General features: G+C 39.7%; 1 protein-coding gene across 1 annotated transcript in view; it reads left to right on the top strand.

Annotated features, from left to right (window-relative positions):
- LOC122556074 (D-beta-hydroxybutyrate dehydrogenase, mitochondrial-like) overlaps positions 1-17,360 on the top strand; it is a 38,567-nt gene extending 21,207 nt beyond the window's left edge. The window contains exons 3-5 of the mRNA XM_043702504.1: positions 1,228-1,369; positions 9,047-9,199; positions 16,525-17,360. Coding sequence (XP_043558439.1) covers positions 1,228-1,369; positions 9,047-9,199; positions 16,525-16,994 — 765 coding nt within the window. The 3' untranslated portion in view covers positions 16,995-17,360. The remainder of the gene's footprint in view (positions 1-1,227; positions 1,370-9,046; positions 9,200-16,524) is intronic.
- The last annotated feature ends 469 nt before the right edge of the window (positions 17,361-17,829 follow it).

Raw genomic sequence — 17,829 nt, forward strand, 5'->3', positions numbered from 1 at the left:
TATCTCAGGAAGAATGTATTGGCCTTGGAGCGTGTTCATAGGAGACTCACGAGAAAGGTCTCAGGCGTGAAAATCGTAACACATGAGAAACGTTTGAGATCCCTGGATTTATACTGGTATTATAATGGATGATGGGGGGGCTATTGCAACATGAATGCTGAATGTTCTGGACAGAGTAGATGTTGGGAAGATGTTTCCATTGGTAGGAGAGATTAGGATTTGAAGGAATAGCCTTAAAAGGAGAAGGTGTTTTAGAATGGAGATAACAAGAAACTTCTTGAGCCAGAGAGTGGTGAATCTAAGTGGAGGCCAGGTCATTGAGTATATTAAAGACTTAATTAGACAGGTTCTTGAGTATTCAGGGGACCAAGGGTTACGGGGAGAAAGTGGGAGAATGGGTTTGAGTAACTTATCAGCCATGATTGTATGGCGGAGCAGACTCGATGGGTTGGATGGCCTAATTTCTGCTCCTATGTCTTTCGGTCTTGTGGACTTTACCAACCAGATTCATAATCTAATAGTCTGCCAAAGCTCATTGTCTAAACTCATGACTAAAGAATGGTCATTTGAGCCTGGTACCAAAGGGGAAAGACCCATGACAATAGCCAACAGGAGTCTGTTTCTACAAAAAATATCCAAAGAAGTGTGAAATTTGGCAAGAAATTCCAAAATGAAATATAAATTTAGCAAAATGTAGATACTTCTTTAAAAAAATGTCATAACTTACCTGTAAAATATTAGCCTAGATTAGATATTGAGAATGAAGCTTATGCAGTAAATTTGATAGCATCTTTGTAGAAGCAGACTCCTGTTGGCTGTTTTCTTGGGTCTTTCCCCTTTGGTACCATGCTCAAATGACCATTCTTTAGTCATGAGTTTAGACAATGAGCTTTGGCAGACTATTAGATTGTGAATCCAGTTAATAAAGTCTATTCATCTTATTCAACATTCACATCTGTGCACTTTTTAGTGAGGTCACTGAGCAGCATTTACCTTGTGAAACCCAGCCGAATATTCTGTTTTGGGACTATAGGGATCACTGGTTGCATTCCACCGCAAAATGGACAAGTTTAGCTAATTGCACAGGTTCACCATTGAACCTGGGATCTTTCTGTTCTATTGTTTGTTGTGACTCCACTAAATATATCTACCCTGAACCAAGAAGAAACTTGTTTTTGTTTCATTTAGCAGTTGAAAAATGGCAGTAATTATATTTTTCTTTGGAAGGATAAGAATGGAGAAGGTGCTCAAACACTTGAGAAGATGAAATGTGAACGTATGAAAGTTCTTCAAATGAACGTATGCACAGATGAGGAGGTGCGACAGGCCGTGGATTTTGTAAAGAGCCAGTTGAAGGAACCTGAGAAGGGTATGATGTGGGTTCCATTTCAAATTGGATCTGGTCATATCAATAGGATAATTTAACAAAATATATTGCAAGTCCACTCTCTCTGAGATGTAAGTTTTAATATTAGTCAGTAAGTGAGGTAGTGATTAATTGAGGTTGGATTTGTTGTAGTGATGAAGAGGTCATTTTCTTTGTGGTTTTATCCTCCCTTTGACTTGATTTGGTCTAAAACATAACTATATTTCAAATTGACCTTCTTTAAAAACACATAGTTATTTTCCAAGGCTATTTTATGGTTTTTCTTTTTCCATTACTAAACATCATGTTTCCTATGAGATCCAGATAGATTATTCATGAGTTTTACAGTGCAGCAGAATAAAATCTTACCAGTAGCCTGATAGTGCAGAACATCATCAGAGTGAACCACACATTTAATTTTTTCCTGTGGAACTTTGATATCAATAGTTACTTTCTGATCATTATCAAAGTTTCATCATACACGTTGACATTCTGCAAAAAAAAAAATCCTAAATAACAGACTTCTAACATTTTCAGAAGTATCTCTATAGTGTTAGTACTCCATTTTCCATTGCAGTAGTTCTCTGGCTGACTGAAGCAGTCAGTTTATGCCAAAGTTGTTAATGGTTTATGTTGTGGATTCACAAAGACTTAGAATCAATTCAAATCCAAAATTCAAATTGAATATAACCATTACAGCCGATGGCAAGAGATGTTTCTCCCATCTACCTGGATTCAAGGGGTTCCAAGGGTTATAGCACAACATTGTAGTGCTTTTTAATTCAAACACAAGGTATGTTTGTTTTTTGAATAAAAAGTACAGGTTGTTGGATGAAGACACCATAGATTTACAGCTTTCTTCATTCATGTTATTTTTAAATTTAGATTTAGGTTTAGGTTTAGTGGTTACACTTTCTACACTGATATCTACTGTCCAAGACATTTCTTAAAGCAATTATGAATATTTTACATGACTGTTAAAACTGGAATGATCACATTTATTTGATATTAAGGTTAACATGATATAGACAAATATTTTTTGTTAAACCACAACAGAGAGTTTGAGCTTAGCGTGCAAGACTGGAAATGAAACACTGCGATTGATGTATCCATGCATGATAATACAACTGCAGCAGCCACTGTGGGACTGTCATTTCCATGGTTGATATTCAGAATGTGGTTGCTATAAGTTTAGGGATTGAATATTGGGAACTGCCATTGATATTTAACACGATCTATGTCCTTCACCAGAAACTAATGTGCAATGTGATTGAGAATTCTAATGATGCTGTTGATCACAAAGTTGGAAGAGAGATTGCAATGAGTAGCAATCAGTGCACAATATTTAGTACAGCAGAAAAGAGTATGATATTTGGTAAAGAAAAAGGCTTTATTCATGAGTCAGCGACATCTAGGAGAGAAACTTGTTAAATTGTACATTATTCAACAGAGTTGTATAATGATATAAATGAAGTTATGAAACAAAAGCACACCTTGTATGTGGAATAGAAGGTGTCTATTGCAGCTAAGTTTCCAGTTTTCTCAGAGAAATAAGGCAAATCTCCAACTGAATGATCAAAGCATCAGGAGATTGCTTTGAACACTCAGTTCTTGATTGCTGTTGAATATGGGGATATGGGAACCAAGGGTATAATCTTGCATGGTCACAGCACATATCCCATATCTTACAGAATGCAGTCTTTCATATGACTGTCCTTTTCAAATCATTTTTGCATATTAGTGTGTCTGTGTGAATGAACCAAAATTACTTCTATCATGGACACACATGATATTGGGTAGCTAGTGACACATTGAGGGAGTAGAAGCCCTCTTAATTCTCCTTGCTATAGAGGAAAATGGCAACATTGGTGCTGTTAGTAATTTGGTGAGGTGGAACAGCTGGCAAAGGCAAGTAGCCAATGCTCTTGCTGTTTAAGAGACGTTCTGAGGCAATTTGTTGGAATTATTTAAAATCTTGAAGCATTTGATAGGATGAATAAAGAGAAACTTTATATACGTCGAAGGGTCAATAATCAGGTGATATTGTTTAAGGCCTCACAGCGCCAGAGACCTGGGTTCAATTCCTGCCTCAGGCGACTGACTGTGTGGAGTTTGCACATTCTCCCCGTGTCTGCGTGGGTTTCCTCCGGGTGCTCCGGTTTCCTCCCACAGTCCAAAGATGTGCAGGTTAGGTGAATTGGCCATGCTAAATTGCCCGTAGTGTTAGGTAAGGGGTAAATGTAGGGGTATGGGTGATTTGCGCGTCGGTGTGGGCTTGTTGGGCCTAAGGGCCTGTTTCCACACTGTAATGTAATGTAATGTAATGTGATTAGCAAAAGCATTAAAGGCAACATGGCGAGAAGCTTTTTAATGCAGTGAGTGTTTAGGGCATGAAATGGATGGACACATAATTAGTAGAAGCAAAGTAATTGTAGCTTTCAAAAGAGAAGTGGATAAATACTTTAGAAAGAAAAAAAATATAGTGATAGGTGAAAGGCATCACTAAGTGGCTTAAACTAGATTATTCTGCAAATTACCCAGTCCCGATGACCAAATAGCTTCTGTGTTGTATTTTCTTATAACTCTCAATCTATGTGTAATGCACTGAATTGTTGTAACTGGTAGTTTAGATCTTTTTTACATAACAAATGGTGTTGTATATTGTATAACACTGTTTCCAGCTATGTTTTAAGTTGGTATCTGTGTATTTGGTTACTTTGACTTGGTCTAGCATGTATTGCTGTTATTTATTTGAGTTGCAGATCTTGATGTAACCAATCTAGAGATAATTTTGGCACTCAGCCTCAACCTCACCATGCATAACGCATTCATATGGAAGATAAACTGTCAGTGAGGCATCTACAAAATCCTTGGCTTCATCTGTTAAATATTGATCATCTGCTGCTGAAAACCTCATTCTTTCCTTTCTGCAAGAGGGCTGATCAGGGTTCAGGAGAGAGGCAGAAGGAGCAGCAGACAGGATCTCAGATGCAAACTCATACTGGCATTGAAGATGTTGACCCCTCCAAAGGGGCCTCTCGGTTCAAGATCAGTCAAAAGAATCATTAGGAGTACGGTCTGTTTAAAGCAAGGTTATCAGTTTAATAAATTAAGGCAGCCTGGCGCAGATTTATCCAGCACACAGAGGTAAAAAGCTTCTGTGTTCCGTGGAGAAATGGCGCCATTATATTCAAAAATTACAAATTATTTATATGTTTTTTAAGAGACAGTATAGCCTTAATTACAAGAAAGGACCAATCAAATGTAATAAGGTGACATGATTGACAGCAGGCTAATCCAAGGATATTCCATGGGAAAGGGGTCTTAATTACATAAATCGTCATGTCATGGTAGCAGTTCAAGGTTAGTTCGAATACCAAATCACTGTCTTATGATTCATATTATGAAAACTCCATTGTTTTCTCTTATCTCTCTAAATACAACCAGCTTAGCAAAGCATCAGTTCAAGTTCACAGAGTCGAATGATTATTTGCAGCCATTTTGTTGTGTTATTTTAAATTGAGAAGCCATTTTGTGGTTAATAAAAATCTACATATACTTGTTGCTTCTGACAACAGCCTAAATTCTAATTTTAGATCCTCAGCATCACCTGGTAGGCACTCACCAATGACATTGACAGTGTGAGGAACCGTGCATGTGAGGATGGACCTAGTGACAGGCAAATGAACCTGGCATCTCTGGCCAATCAGGATTGGAGGAAATTGAAAACAATACATCATGAGCTGTTAATATTGACTCATTTAACTGCAAATTGGGTAACAATTTGGGATATAGTGTGAGAGTAATTTGAGACTTGGCTTTTGGTAAGTGTAGCATGTTTGTGTAGAACTTTAGACTCATGAATACCAATGGTCTTTATGATTTGTGCTCATATCTGAATCTGTTACAGAGTTCACAATAGGGATTGGTTTCTATTAGTGGTTAAATATTCCACTATTATTGTGTCTCATACAACGACCAGATGTAAAGCAAATGAAATGGACTTTGAGGAAATTGCAAGATGACAAAATACCAATCTCTTTTAAAGCAACAGTTCTGTCAAACTCCCTTGTGAATGATATCAGCTCATTTGTCCTGTATTTATCTCTTTGTTGTCTGGTGATGTTCCAGTGTTGCAAAATGAAATATAGGGAAGTAATCCAACTCATCCTGCAATCTGAGCTGACCACTTGATTTCCACAGTTAATAATATTCCAGTCCATAAACTACTAACATAGTTTACAGCTTGGCTTTATATTATTATTGCATTATTTCAATTATTATTAAAAATAATTGCTAAAAGACTTTACTGTCTGCAGCTTAAAGATTACATTTAAACTAATTGTGATATCTCTTAAACGCCTCCTGCAATGAACTCGAAAGCTACTCTGTTGTATCAGATGGAGCAGCAACTATGAGTAAAATGATATTTAATGTGATGTCAACCTGGTGAGGCTATGTTGCAGGATCAGTTGCATGCAAACAGTATGCAATAGGCAGAGCAGCAGAATATTTTTATCTTGATTTCCCATTGACTCCAGTGCTCCCACAAATCAGTGGATTGGTTCTAAGCTCTGCAGTTCTGCCCGACTCGGATGTGACTTGTAGTGGACAATTAAACAACTAACAGGAAGAGGATTCACAAGTAACCCCAGCTTCAAAGACAGGGGAAATCCAGCATGTTAGTGGCTTAAGCAGAAGTGCTGAAGGATAATTCATTTCAGTCTTCTCCTGTGGTGCCCAGCATCACAGACACAATCTTCAGTAATTTGATTTACTTTGTGTGAAATAAGGAAGTGGCTGCAGATATCAGATACTGCAAACTCTGTGGGTCTTGACAATATTCTGGCAATAGTATTGAAGGTTTTTTTCGCCAGAATTGGCTATGTCTCTATCCAAACTGTTCCATTACAGCTATAATACAAGCATTTACCTGACAACGTGAAAAATTGCCTGGGTATGTCTGTAAACATAAAGCAAGACAGAGATCCAACCTGGCCAATTACCGCCCCATCAGTCTATCTCGAGCATCAGTAAAGTGAAAGACGTTATCATCAACAATGCTATCAATCAGCACTAACCTACTCATTGATACCCAGTTTGTATTCTGCCTGAACTACTTAGCTCCAGATCACATTACAGCCTTGATCCCAAAGAAAAGGGGAAAAGATCAGAACTACAGTGATTGGCAGCGGGTTTCTGCCTTTGGTATCAACACCTCATTTGACTGAGTTTGGTAACATATCCTGTGTAAAACTGGAGTCAGTGGGAATCAGAGCAAAAATACTCTGCTGGTTGGTGTCATACTAATCACAGATGAAGTTGTTGTGGTTATTGGAGGTCAATCATCTCAGTCCCAAGACATCAATCCAGGATTTGCTCAGGGTAGTATCCTAGGCCCAATCATCTTCAGCTGCTTTTTGTTTTTGCATCAGAGTGGTGCTGGAAAAGCACAGCAGGTCAGGCAGCATCCGAGGATGCTGCCTGACCTGCTGTGCTTTTCTAGCACCACTCTGATGTGAACTCTGTTTTCCAGCATCTACAGTCCTCACTTTTGCCTATCTTCAGCTGCTTCATCAGTGACCTTTCTTTCGTCATAAGGTCAGCAGTGGAGATGTCCCCTGATAATTTCACATTCAGGACTTCTTGAAACCATTGATGTCCATATGCATACAGACCTTGTGCTGATATAGAGCAAGAAGCATTCATGTCACACAAACGCTGGGTAATGGCCATCTCCAACAAGAGAGAATCTGACCTTCTCCCTTGACGTTTTGTGGCATTACCAGCGATCAGCATCATAGGGATTACAATTGACTAGAACCTGAGCTAGACCATATAAATACTGTGGCTACAAGAACAGCCTGAAGAAGGGCTCATGCCCAAAATGTCAATTCTCCTGCTCCTTGGATGCTGCCTGACCTGCTGCGCTTTTCAGCTCTGATCTCCAGCATCTGCAGTCCTCACTTTCTCCTACAAGAACAGTCAGACTCGGAATTCTGAGGCATATATGACACCTTCTGACTTCCTAAAGAGTGTTCACCAATACAAGATGCAAATTAGGAGTATGATGGAATATTCTTCACTTGTCTAGATGAATACAGCTTCAGTAACACCCTGGAAGCTCAGCAACATCCAGGACGAGCAGTCTGCTTGAGCAGCACTTTATCTATCATCCTTCCACCACCAACACACAATAGCAGCTGTGTGTACCATCTACAAGATGAACTGCAGCAGCTTACCTAGATCCTTCAGAACCATCTTCCAAATGTCTGACCCCTCCCACCTAGAAGAGTAAGAGAAGCAGATACATAGGAACAACACATGCAGGTTCCCCACTAAGCTATATAGTGCCCTGGTTTGAAAATATATCACCTTTGCTGCTGCTGGGTCAAAAGTAGAACTGTCTTCCTAACAGCACTGTAGGTATGCCTACCATTCTGTTCCCTGCAACTGAATGGAATGCAGTGATTCAAGGAAGAGGTTTCCCACTACTTTCTGAGGGGCAATTAGGGATGTGCAGTAAATACTGACCTAGCCAATGACATCCACACCCCATGAACAAATAATTTATAAAATTTATGAGGATTTACCTATCCCCTCATGCAGGCTCATAATTGCATTTTGCTGTCTTTTCATCAGCTGCAAAACTGCTTGTGGTGGAAATCTGTTGAAAATTGTAGATTAACACACGTTTGGTAGTATAGCACATAAATGTTGCTGGAAGAAGATGCAGTTTGAAGGCTTTCATCTTGCACTTATCAGGACAATTTTCAAGAGATACAAAGTTAATGGAAAATGATATTTTTACTATGTATGTATTGATTCCCTGACAAGTGCTTTCTTTTGCCAGCAATAGAAAACTTCTATATTTGTTAAATATCACACAACAGGTTATAGTCCAACAGGTTTATTTGGAAGCACTGGCTTTCAGAGTACTGTTGCTTCATCAGACAATGAATTTATAGCACAAGGTTTCAGTGTTGTGCAACTGAAATGATATATTGAACAAACCTGGATTGTTTGTTAAGTCTTTCATCTTTTAGAATGGATTGCAGGTTTCGGTTCATTAATATGTAAATCCCAGAACTTCTTTTAAGTCACCTTCTCGAGATAGCTTAAGGTTTTATAACAAAAGGTAGCATCTCAGCTCAGACAATGTGTGAAAGGTACGAGGTCAGAGTCTGTCTGTATCCTGATCTTGAGTCAGACTGGTTCTGTTTCCAAAGTGGAATTTACAAAATGTTACATGTATTGACTGCCTGCAGATTGTCCATTCTTTGGGGTTGTCCTCTAAATCAACAGCTCCATGCCAACATGAACACTGCTCCATGGTTATCCTTCACCACATTCTTCCTCTTGGAGTGCCGACAAAGGTTATATTTGTTGATCAATGAAGTAAAACTCTAATGAAGGCAGTACAATGTAACATTACCACAGTGTGGTAACAGTCATATGATTTTGAGAATTCAAATGGCACAAAGAAGTGACAATTATATTTGATCAAAAATGGTGAGAATTCAAGAAGAAATTTGAGAGTGATATAGAACTGCAGGTCAGCTCCAGCCATTTTTAAAAACGTCTGTTCTCCTTAGATATCCATGGTCTGATAGATCAAAGATGTTATATATCGTACCCAAACATATTGTGATGACCAAATGCATTGTTTCCTTTACTCAGGTCTCTGGGGTGTGGTAAACAATGCTGGCATCTCAACCTTTGGAGAAGTGGAATTCACAAGTTTGGCACGTTACAAGGATATTGCAGATGTTAACTTGTGGGGAATGATCCGAGTAACTAAAGCCTTCCTCCCCCTAATCCGGAGAGCAAGAGGTGAGTAAAAGTGGGTTCAAACTCTCAAATAATTGTCAGCTAGAGAAAATACTTCAAGAAAATTTTAATAAACACAAAAACTTTGGAAGGAGTAACAGGAATACAGAGTACTGGGCTAATGTCAAGATTCTTGGTAGTGTGGACGAGCAGAGAGATCTCTGTATGCATGTGCATAGATCCCTGAAAGCTGCCACCCAGGTTGATAGGGTTGCTAAGGCGTGATGGTGTGTTAGCTTTTATTGGTAGCGGGATTGAGTTTCGGAGCCATGAGGTTGTGTTGCAGCTGTACAAACTCTGGTGCAGCCGACTTGGAATATTGTGTACAGTTCTGGTTGCCGCATTATAGGAAGGATGTGGAAGCATTGGAAAGGGTGCAGAGGAGATTTACCAGGATGTTGCCTGGTATGGAGGGAAGATCTTATGAGGAAAGGCTGAAGGACGTCAGGCTGTTTTTGTTGGAGTGAAGAAGGTTAAGAGATGACTTAATAGAGACGTACAAGATGATCAGAGGATTAGACAGGGCGGACAGTGAGAGCCTTTTTCCTCAGGTGGTGATGGTTAGCACGAGGGGCTGTAGTCTTCAGTTGAGGGGTGATAGATATAGGACAGATGTCAGAGGTAGTTTCTTTACTCAGAGTAGTAAGGACATGGACGCCCTGTTTGCAACAGTAGTAGACTTGCTAACTTTAAGGGCATTTAAGTGGTCATTAGATAAACATACAGATGATAATGGAATAGTGTAGGTTAGATGGGCTTCAGATTGGTTTCACATTTCAGTGCAACATCGAGGGCCAAAGGGCCTGTACTGTGCTGTAATATTGTATGTTCTATATTCTAACCAATCCTTACTTGTAAAATGAATTGAATCCTCACTATTTTACAGTATACATTTTTTGTCTCTTGTTTTTATGGTTTTCTAACTAACAGCCAATTAATAATAGCTTGATAATTCTGTGTACTTTGTATGAAACCTGCAGCAGCATTTACTTGTCAACTAAGATTTAAGACTGTTGAGGAAATCTTACTTGGGTTGAAAGGTTTGTATCTGTCCTGTGCTAGAAAAGTCCAAAGTAAATTGAAAAGTAAGCCTGGATTTCCACAGTTTATGAAATAAAAAAATTGCCTTGGCAAAAGTGCATTACAATTTTTTTTGAAAAATCTGCATTTGAAAAAGTGTATTTAAAGGTGCTTTGATGAAACAACTACTGTCCTCTGAGCTTCTATGTACTGGCTAAATGACCTTTTAATCTCTTTAATGTGTGAAAACCATTGAACCATGGAAACATAAAAACACAGAAGGAGACCATTCAGCCCATTATGTCTGTGCTGACTGATGACCATTTTAACCCCATCCCACTTTCTAGCACCAAGCTCATGGTTTTGCAGGTTTCAGTGCTTCAGGTGTAGATCCAGGTACCTTTTAAGAGCTGCTGTGTAGTGGCTGTAGTAATATCAGATCTACACTCTGATGAGTAAACGTTTAACAAGCTTTATTTGATATGACTATATACAACGAATAGTAGGAGAGGACATTCCTGGAATTCTGCAGACACAAGTCACAATCCCACATGATCTGCATCACTATAACATACTCCTTATGCATATGATCAGTAGTTATTCTTACAGTTATAGTTAATCCTTTATTTCACATCTTTAATCAAGTATTATCCCAATTGCCTCCTTACACATTTTTCACACCACCCACCGTCCCCGAAATCTGTGCGCTTTATGGGAAAATTCTGTGCGGTGTTTTAACCAACTTCTCTGAAGGTTTATGGAATTTCTTTGAGGTTGTGAGGCCAAACTGCTTCTCTGAGGCTTTGAGCCCTTTGTCTTTGTCATTAGTGGCTGTGTTATTACCGTTTCCTCCAGAGGATCAGGCTATGTAGACCACTGGCTTCTCTATATTTAGTGAAACCAAGGCACTCCTGTTTCTTGAACTTACTCCACAGGGTGCTCATACAGAGAATGGTCTTGGCTGTTGGTGCTTTGCAAGCTTTGTGCCCTTGTGCTGTTGGATCCTGAGTGACACTTGGGCTCTTTTTTCCAATGTGCGCAGGTTGTAAGCCCTGTGTGTCTCAGTAAAGGTGTTGGCTTGGTCTGCCCGAATGAGCATCTTCTGTAATAATGTTCTATTTGTTTGTCGTTTTGCACTATGATGTTTGGTGTTAGTGTGAGAGAAAGAAAGGGAGGTTGTATCTGCTGGGAGAAAGTGAGGACTGCAGATGCTGGAGGTCAGAGCCTAGAGTTTGGTGCTGGAAAAGCACAGCCGGTCAGGCAGCATCCAAGGAACAGGAGAATCGACGTTTCGGGCATAAGCCCTTCATTGGTAAGGGCTTATATAGGTTGTATTTGCAGCCCATGGCACATCAAAAGCTGGTATGAGGGAGTGAAGATGCTTTGTAAGGTTGTGAAGCAGTGACTGAATAAGGCAAAATATGGTCCATTGTCAAAGATGATAATCTCTGGAATTTCGTGTGTAAAATGTATGGTCTTCAAAGAGGTTATTACAAGCCCTCTGAAGTGGATTGATTAAGCTTCTGGACTTTGATCCATTGGGGCAAATAGTTAGCCAAAATGGGAAAAGACACCCTATTGAGTGCCATTTCCATTGCCCAACTGGAAAGGAGGAGAGCAGAAGTGGTTGTTTCTGCTTCTGCATGTGATCAGCATAAGTGGCACAGTTGGAGGTCAGGTCCTCAAGAGCGCAAGGTACCTGACCAACATCTGAATTGTACCCTGGTTAGCCATCATGGAAAAGCATCTGGATTTGTGAACTTCATTTCATAACAAGTGTCACAAAATTCTTGAAACAATGGCTGACAAATAGTGAATGGTTAAAAGTTTAATGGACTCAACATTGTGGACAAATGTTTTATCATCTGTACCTGGGCTGACGATAGATATTTTTGATATGGGTTAACAGTAGTCTGGTGTTTTCCTTCTATGTTCCATATGTTTAGCATTGTCTCTTCTGGTCTTTGCCTTAAAGCTGGTTCTTCCTGAACATTGAATTAAACAGAAAAAGACTGCAGGGTAAGCTTCCTTTTCAGGTAATGACACAGGGCAGTCACTCCAGCCCTGTGTCCAATGTAAAGTGTCCAGTCTTAGCATTCAAATATTGACCATCATAGTCTTTTACTTCCATGAAAGAAATAATTTGTTAAAGTTTGGCTTTAGAAGCAGTTTTCTTTGTTTGTGGGATGTGGGTATCAGTGGTTAAGCCAGTATTAATTGCCCTGGAGAGGGTGATAAGTCTGCTGAACTTTGGTTGTGGGATTGTTTAACCCAGACGATAGTTTGCTGTTTCCACTGTTTGGCATGTAATTAGTCCTGTGACATGGCTTCATTAATTTGGCATCTCATTTTTATATATGCCTGGGTTCCTCCTGGCATTCCCTTCTGGCTTCTTAATTGAGCCAGGATTGTTGATAATGGGTATGATGATAATGGTAGAGTGGGGATATGCTGGATACTATGGATACAGATTCTGGTTGAATACAATCCTGCTGTTGCGGCTGTTCATTGTCAATGCTTCTTGGATGCTTAGTTTTTGTTACTAGATTTGTTTGATGTCTGTTCCATTTAATGAGGTGGTAATACCCTCCATCATGTTGTATGGCATCTTCAGTATGGAGATTAGACTTTATGTCCACATTGATTGTACGGTCTTTCCCTGCTACATTGTACTGATACACGGCTTCTCTATAGTATAGTTTTTACTATTCTCTTGTAGTCAGATTTCTGGACTGACATTATACTTCCCCGAAAGCACTGAACTCCACGTAATGTCCTGGATGGATGCATCTATGACAGGTAGACTGGTGAGGACAATATCAAGCAGAGCTCTTTCCCCTCTTGTTGGTTCCCTCACCACATGATGCGTACCCAGTCTGGCAGCTATGACCTCTTGGACTTGGCCAATTCTGTCAGTACTGATACTATCAAGCTGTTTGTGATGGATATTGAAGTTTCTCATCCAGAGTACAGTCTATGCTCTTGTCACCCTCAGTACTTCTGTCAAGTTACAAGGATGTTGCCAGAGTTGGAGGATTTGAGCTATAGGGAGAGGCTGAATGGCTGGGGCTGTTTACCCTGGAGCATCGGAGGCTGAGGGGTGACCTTATAGAGGTTTATAAAATCAAGAGGGGCATGGATAGGATAAACAGTCAAAGGAGCCCAGAACTCGAGGGCATAAGTTCAGGATGAGAGGGGAAAGATATAAAAGGGACCTAAGGGGCAACATTTTCATGCAGAAGGTGGTGTGTGTATGGAATGAACTGCAAGAGGAAGTGGTGGAGGCTGGTACAATTATAGCATTTAAAAGGCATCTGGATGGGTATATGAATAGGAAGGGTTTAGAGGGATGTGGGCCAAGTGCTGGCAAATGGGACTAGATTAGGTTAGGATATCTGGTCGGTATGGACGAGTCGGACCGAAGGGTCTGTTTCTGTGCTGTACATCTCTATGACTGTAACTACTGTTCCACATAGAGTAGTACTGATTCATAAGTTGAGGTGGAGGGGCTGTAGGTGAAAATTAGCAAGAAGTTCCCATGACCATCTTTGACCTAATGCCATGAGATTTCATGGGGTGTGGATTCAACATTGATGCCTTCCAGAGGCACTTCTTCCTGTGTTGTAATGTGTGATGGACCTGTCCTGTCGCTAGGACAAGTCATATCCAAAATTGGTGATGGTGGTGTCTGTACTGTTTTCTGTAAGGTGTAGGTCTGAAAATGTGGCTATATAGGCGGTTTCTTGACTGGTCTATGGGTTAGCTTTCTCAATTTTGGCACAAGTGTTAGTCAGGAGGAATTGATAATGTTGACAGAGCTGGGTTTGCCATTGTCTCTGTTGGTGACTGGGTTAGTGCAAGGTGGTCTGTTAGATTTTGTTCCTTTTGGTTAGACTCTGTAGCAGTTCACATAACGGAGTGGCTTGTTCACCTGTTTCAGTGGGTATTTAAAACTCAATCATGTTACTGTTGCTCTGTAGTCACATGTAGGTCAGACCAGGAAAAAAAACAGCAGTTTTCTCTTTCTGAGGACATAGTGAACCATATCAAATTTTACAACAATTGACAATGATAACATGGTCATTATTAGACTAGATTTTGATTTCAAATTTTTATTGAATTTATATTTCACCCTCTGCCATGATGGAATTTGAATTTATGTCTCCAAAACATTAGCCTGTGCCTTGGAAATATTTGTTTGACATTATCACTATCCTGCCACCTCCCTATTACCTTGAGTCTTCTTACTATGGCAATGATGAGTGAAAAGAGGCTGCTGTGACTGTAACCATTGCTTTCAGCAATCCGGGTGAAGCCATTTTCCCCTTTGTGGACCTTTTTCATCCTGCCTCAGGAAGCACGCAAATGAAAGTTGGCACCTATTCCACGTACTTCCACAGTTACTGCCACGGTGTGCTTTCGCTCTCGCTATCTCTGTGACAATTCCATTTTCATTCAGCCTGTCTCGGGTTCTGTGTTGTCTAGAAGGGTTTTGGGTGGTTCAGTTCAAAATTAATTGTTCACCTGAGTCGAAGCCTTGCTTGCACAGTGCTATCCGAGTTGGTCGGCAGAGTGGTCCAATGATCTGATTATTGAGTCACAGAGTCGTATATCATGGAAACAGGCCCTTTGGTCCAACTTGTCCATGCCAACTAGATTCCCAAACTAAACTAGTTCCAATTTCCTGCATTTGGCCCATATCCCTCTAAACATTTCCTATTCATGTACCTATCCAAATGCCTTTTAAGTGTTGTAACTACCTGCATCTGCCACTGCCTCTAGCAGTTCATTCTGCATACGAACTTCCCTTTGTGTGGAAAAAGTTGCCCCTCAGTTCCTTTTTGAATCTTTCTCCTCTCACCTTTAAAATATGCCTTTTATTTTTGAACTCCCCCACCCTAAAGAAAAGACCGTTGCTATTCATGTTATCTATGTCCCTCATAGTTTTATAAACTTCACTAAGGTCACCCCTCAATCTCCTACCCTCCAGTGGAAAAAAGCCCCAGCTTATTCAGCCTCTCGTTATAACTCAAGCCCTTCATTCCTGGCAACATCCTTTCCCCACTGCACTGCACTGCTAAAGGGATTCTCTCATTCTGTTTCCTTAGCTGAGGTGGATTGTCTGGACTGGCCTAATCCATCTTTCATAGTACTGTACTGCTGTTGGCTTCATTTCAGGAGCACCTTGGTATTTGTTTCAGGTTTCATGGGTCTGTTCGCCATTGCCTCAGGTCTATATTTAGGTGAGTGAACATTAGCGGACTTTATGGATATAACTGTGCACAAGTGATGATAAGAGAGGACATTTACCTACTCCTACCACTTCCATGTGATCTTACGTCACTGATATAGCTCCTTATGCACATGCTCAGTAGTTATTCTGAGAGTAAAAATATTGTTATTCCTTTGCTCCACAGTAACCTTGCAAAATCTGATCAGGCAATTAACAAACTCTTTCTGGACCGGAGCTCTTGCTACTTCAGCATCATTTCTTGGTTTGCCTACAGACTACCATAAATAGTCTAGTGTGTGCCACTCAATCTTGCAATCTTGATTGAAAACTCAGATAACTCTCCTGATTAAGATATATTTAAGTAGTTAACAGCCTGGAAATTAAATAATGCCTGGAAAAATCCTTCAGGGTGTACGTCATTAGGAAAGCCACAAAGCCTTTTTTAAAATTATTCAATGTGATGTATATAATTTGACATAGAGTAAGGACATAGGCAGAGTGTTTCCCATAGATTTTAGGAAGGTGAGGAATGAACTAGCTAACATCAGGTGAAAGGATGAATTGCCATTCAGGAATGTAGAGCGATAATGACATGCTTCAAAAGAGAAAAAAAAGCAAATCCGTACAATAAATACTCTGTTCCATTTTAAAAATAAAGGAAAATGCAAGTGCTTTAGGATGTCATAGATAAAGAGAGAGTAGAAAGCAACTAAAATTAAAGAGGACAATAACAATAATGAGAAGCTAGGAAAATATGAGAAAGTAAATAATGCCCATAGTTTCGGTGCATTAGTCAGAGGGAAATATGTCTGGGTGGGTTGCTCTTCGGAGGGTCGGTGTGGGCTTGTTGAGTGGAAGGGGCTGTTTCCACACTGTAGGGAATCTAATCTAATATAAAAGATTTCCTTTATTCATCAAAATCCTGGGAATTAAGTGAATGCATCTTAGTAAAAATTGAAAGTCTGAAAGCATCTGTGTAACTAGATGTGGCCTTTAAAATAATTTACTTGCCCACTACAAACCAATTGCAAAGCAATTTAAATTAATTTGTTTTTGCTGTTTCAAATGTTTATAGGTCGTGTTGTGAACATTGCCAGCATGTTCGGACGCATGAGCGTAGCGAGTCACTCTGCATACTGTATTTCGAATTATGGAGTGGAGGCATTTTCAGATTGTCTACGCTATGAACAACGGCGCTGGGGTGTTAAAGTCAGCATTATTGAGCTGGGAAACTATATAGCTGCCACAGGTTTCCTTACTCGTGATCATGTTGAAAACATCGCTGAAAAAATGTGGAATGAAACTGCTGAAATTGTACAGGAGGATTACGGGAGGTCTTACTTTGATCGACAGACATTGATAATGAAATCTTTCTGCAGCAACAGTACAAAAGACATGTCTCTTATTATTGATGCCATCATTGATGCACTAACCTCCAGATATCCATACAGCCGCTATGAACCAATGAATGCCTATTGGTGGCTTAGATTGCACATTTCAGCTCACTTACCTACTCCTATAGCTGATTGGTTGTACAGACATTAAACACCTTGCCAGTGCATTGCTAGAATGATCTGCTTCCACACCTTATGCCAATTTCCTCATGCTTCCTACTCCTTTCTTCATTACCAGTGCCAACTAGAACTACTCTAATCCAAGGACACTTAATGAAATTGCACAAAGTTAATCAAAGTTCTATTTTATAGCTTTTATACATACTTAATTATTTTTCCCTTGAACACATCGTGTTTGTCACAGGGTAACAGGTACTCAAAAAAATGATGTAATACTGTTTATTTTTTAATGTACATATGTGTAATTCCATTCAACTGTTGAAACATTGTGTATTGTTCTTCAGTATTTTTGTGTGTGAGGTACAATTTGTTAAATAAAAACATTCTTATGATTACACACAGAATGTATATTTCTTTTGGTCCTTATCATTTTCCTCTTTCTGTTTGTCATAGGCACCCAAAATATGAATTTGAAGCAGAAAATGATGAGGAGACAGTGTCATTATTGTATCAAGATCAGCCATTTCAATCTCATATGAGGCCCCTGATTGAGGCTGTTAATCTGGTCCAATCAGGGAGCCCTGGCTGACAGATAAATAGGAGTGCCACCAAGAGAGGTCTAATCAGTCTGTGGTGTGGACTGGTGCCAGGTGTATTTTATTTAGCTATATTGGGTCTGTGTTCTATGCACTTTCTTATTTGATTGCACTGTCTTGTCTGTGTTTGTTACTGTTACCTTTGACTGAAAGCGGGACTGAGGTTTGTCCTCATTTCCCTGAAAACTGGTTGAACGGTGGGGTTTAGGGTTTGACTTTTCTGCCCCTTCCCCTGTATATAGTGTTTTTTTAGTGTGTACTGCTACTTTC

The sequence above is a fragment of the Chiloscyllium plagiosum genome, chromosome 13, assembly GCF_004010195.1.
Source record: "Chiloscyllium plagiosum isolate BGI_BamShark_2017 chromosome 13, ASM401019v2, whole genome shotgun sequence".
Lineage (NCBI taxonomy): Eukaryota > Metazoa > Chordata > Chondrichthyes > Orectolobiformes > Hemiscylliidae > Chiloscyllium > Chiloscyllium plagiosum.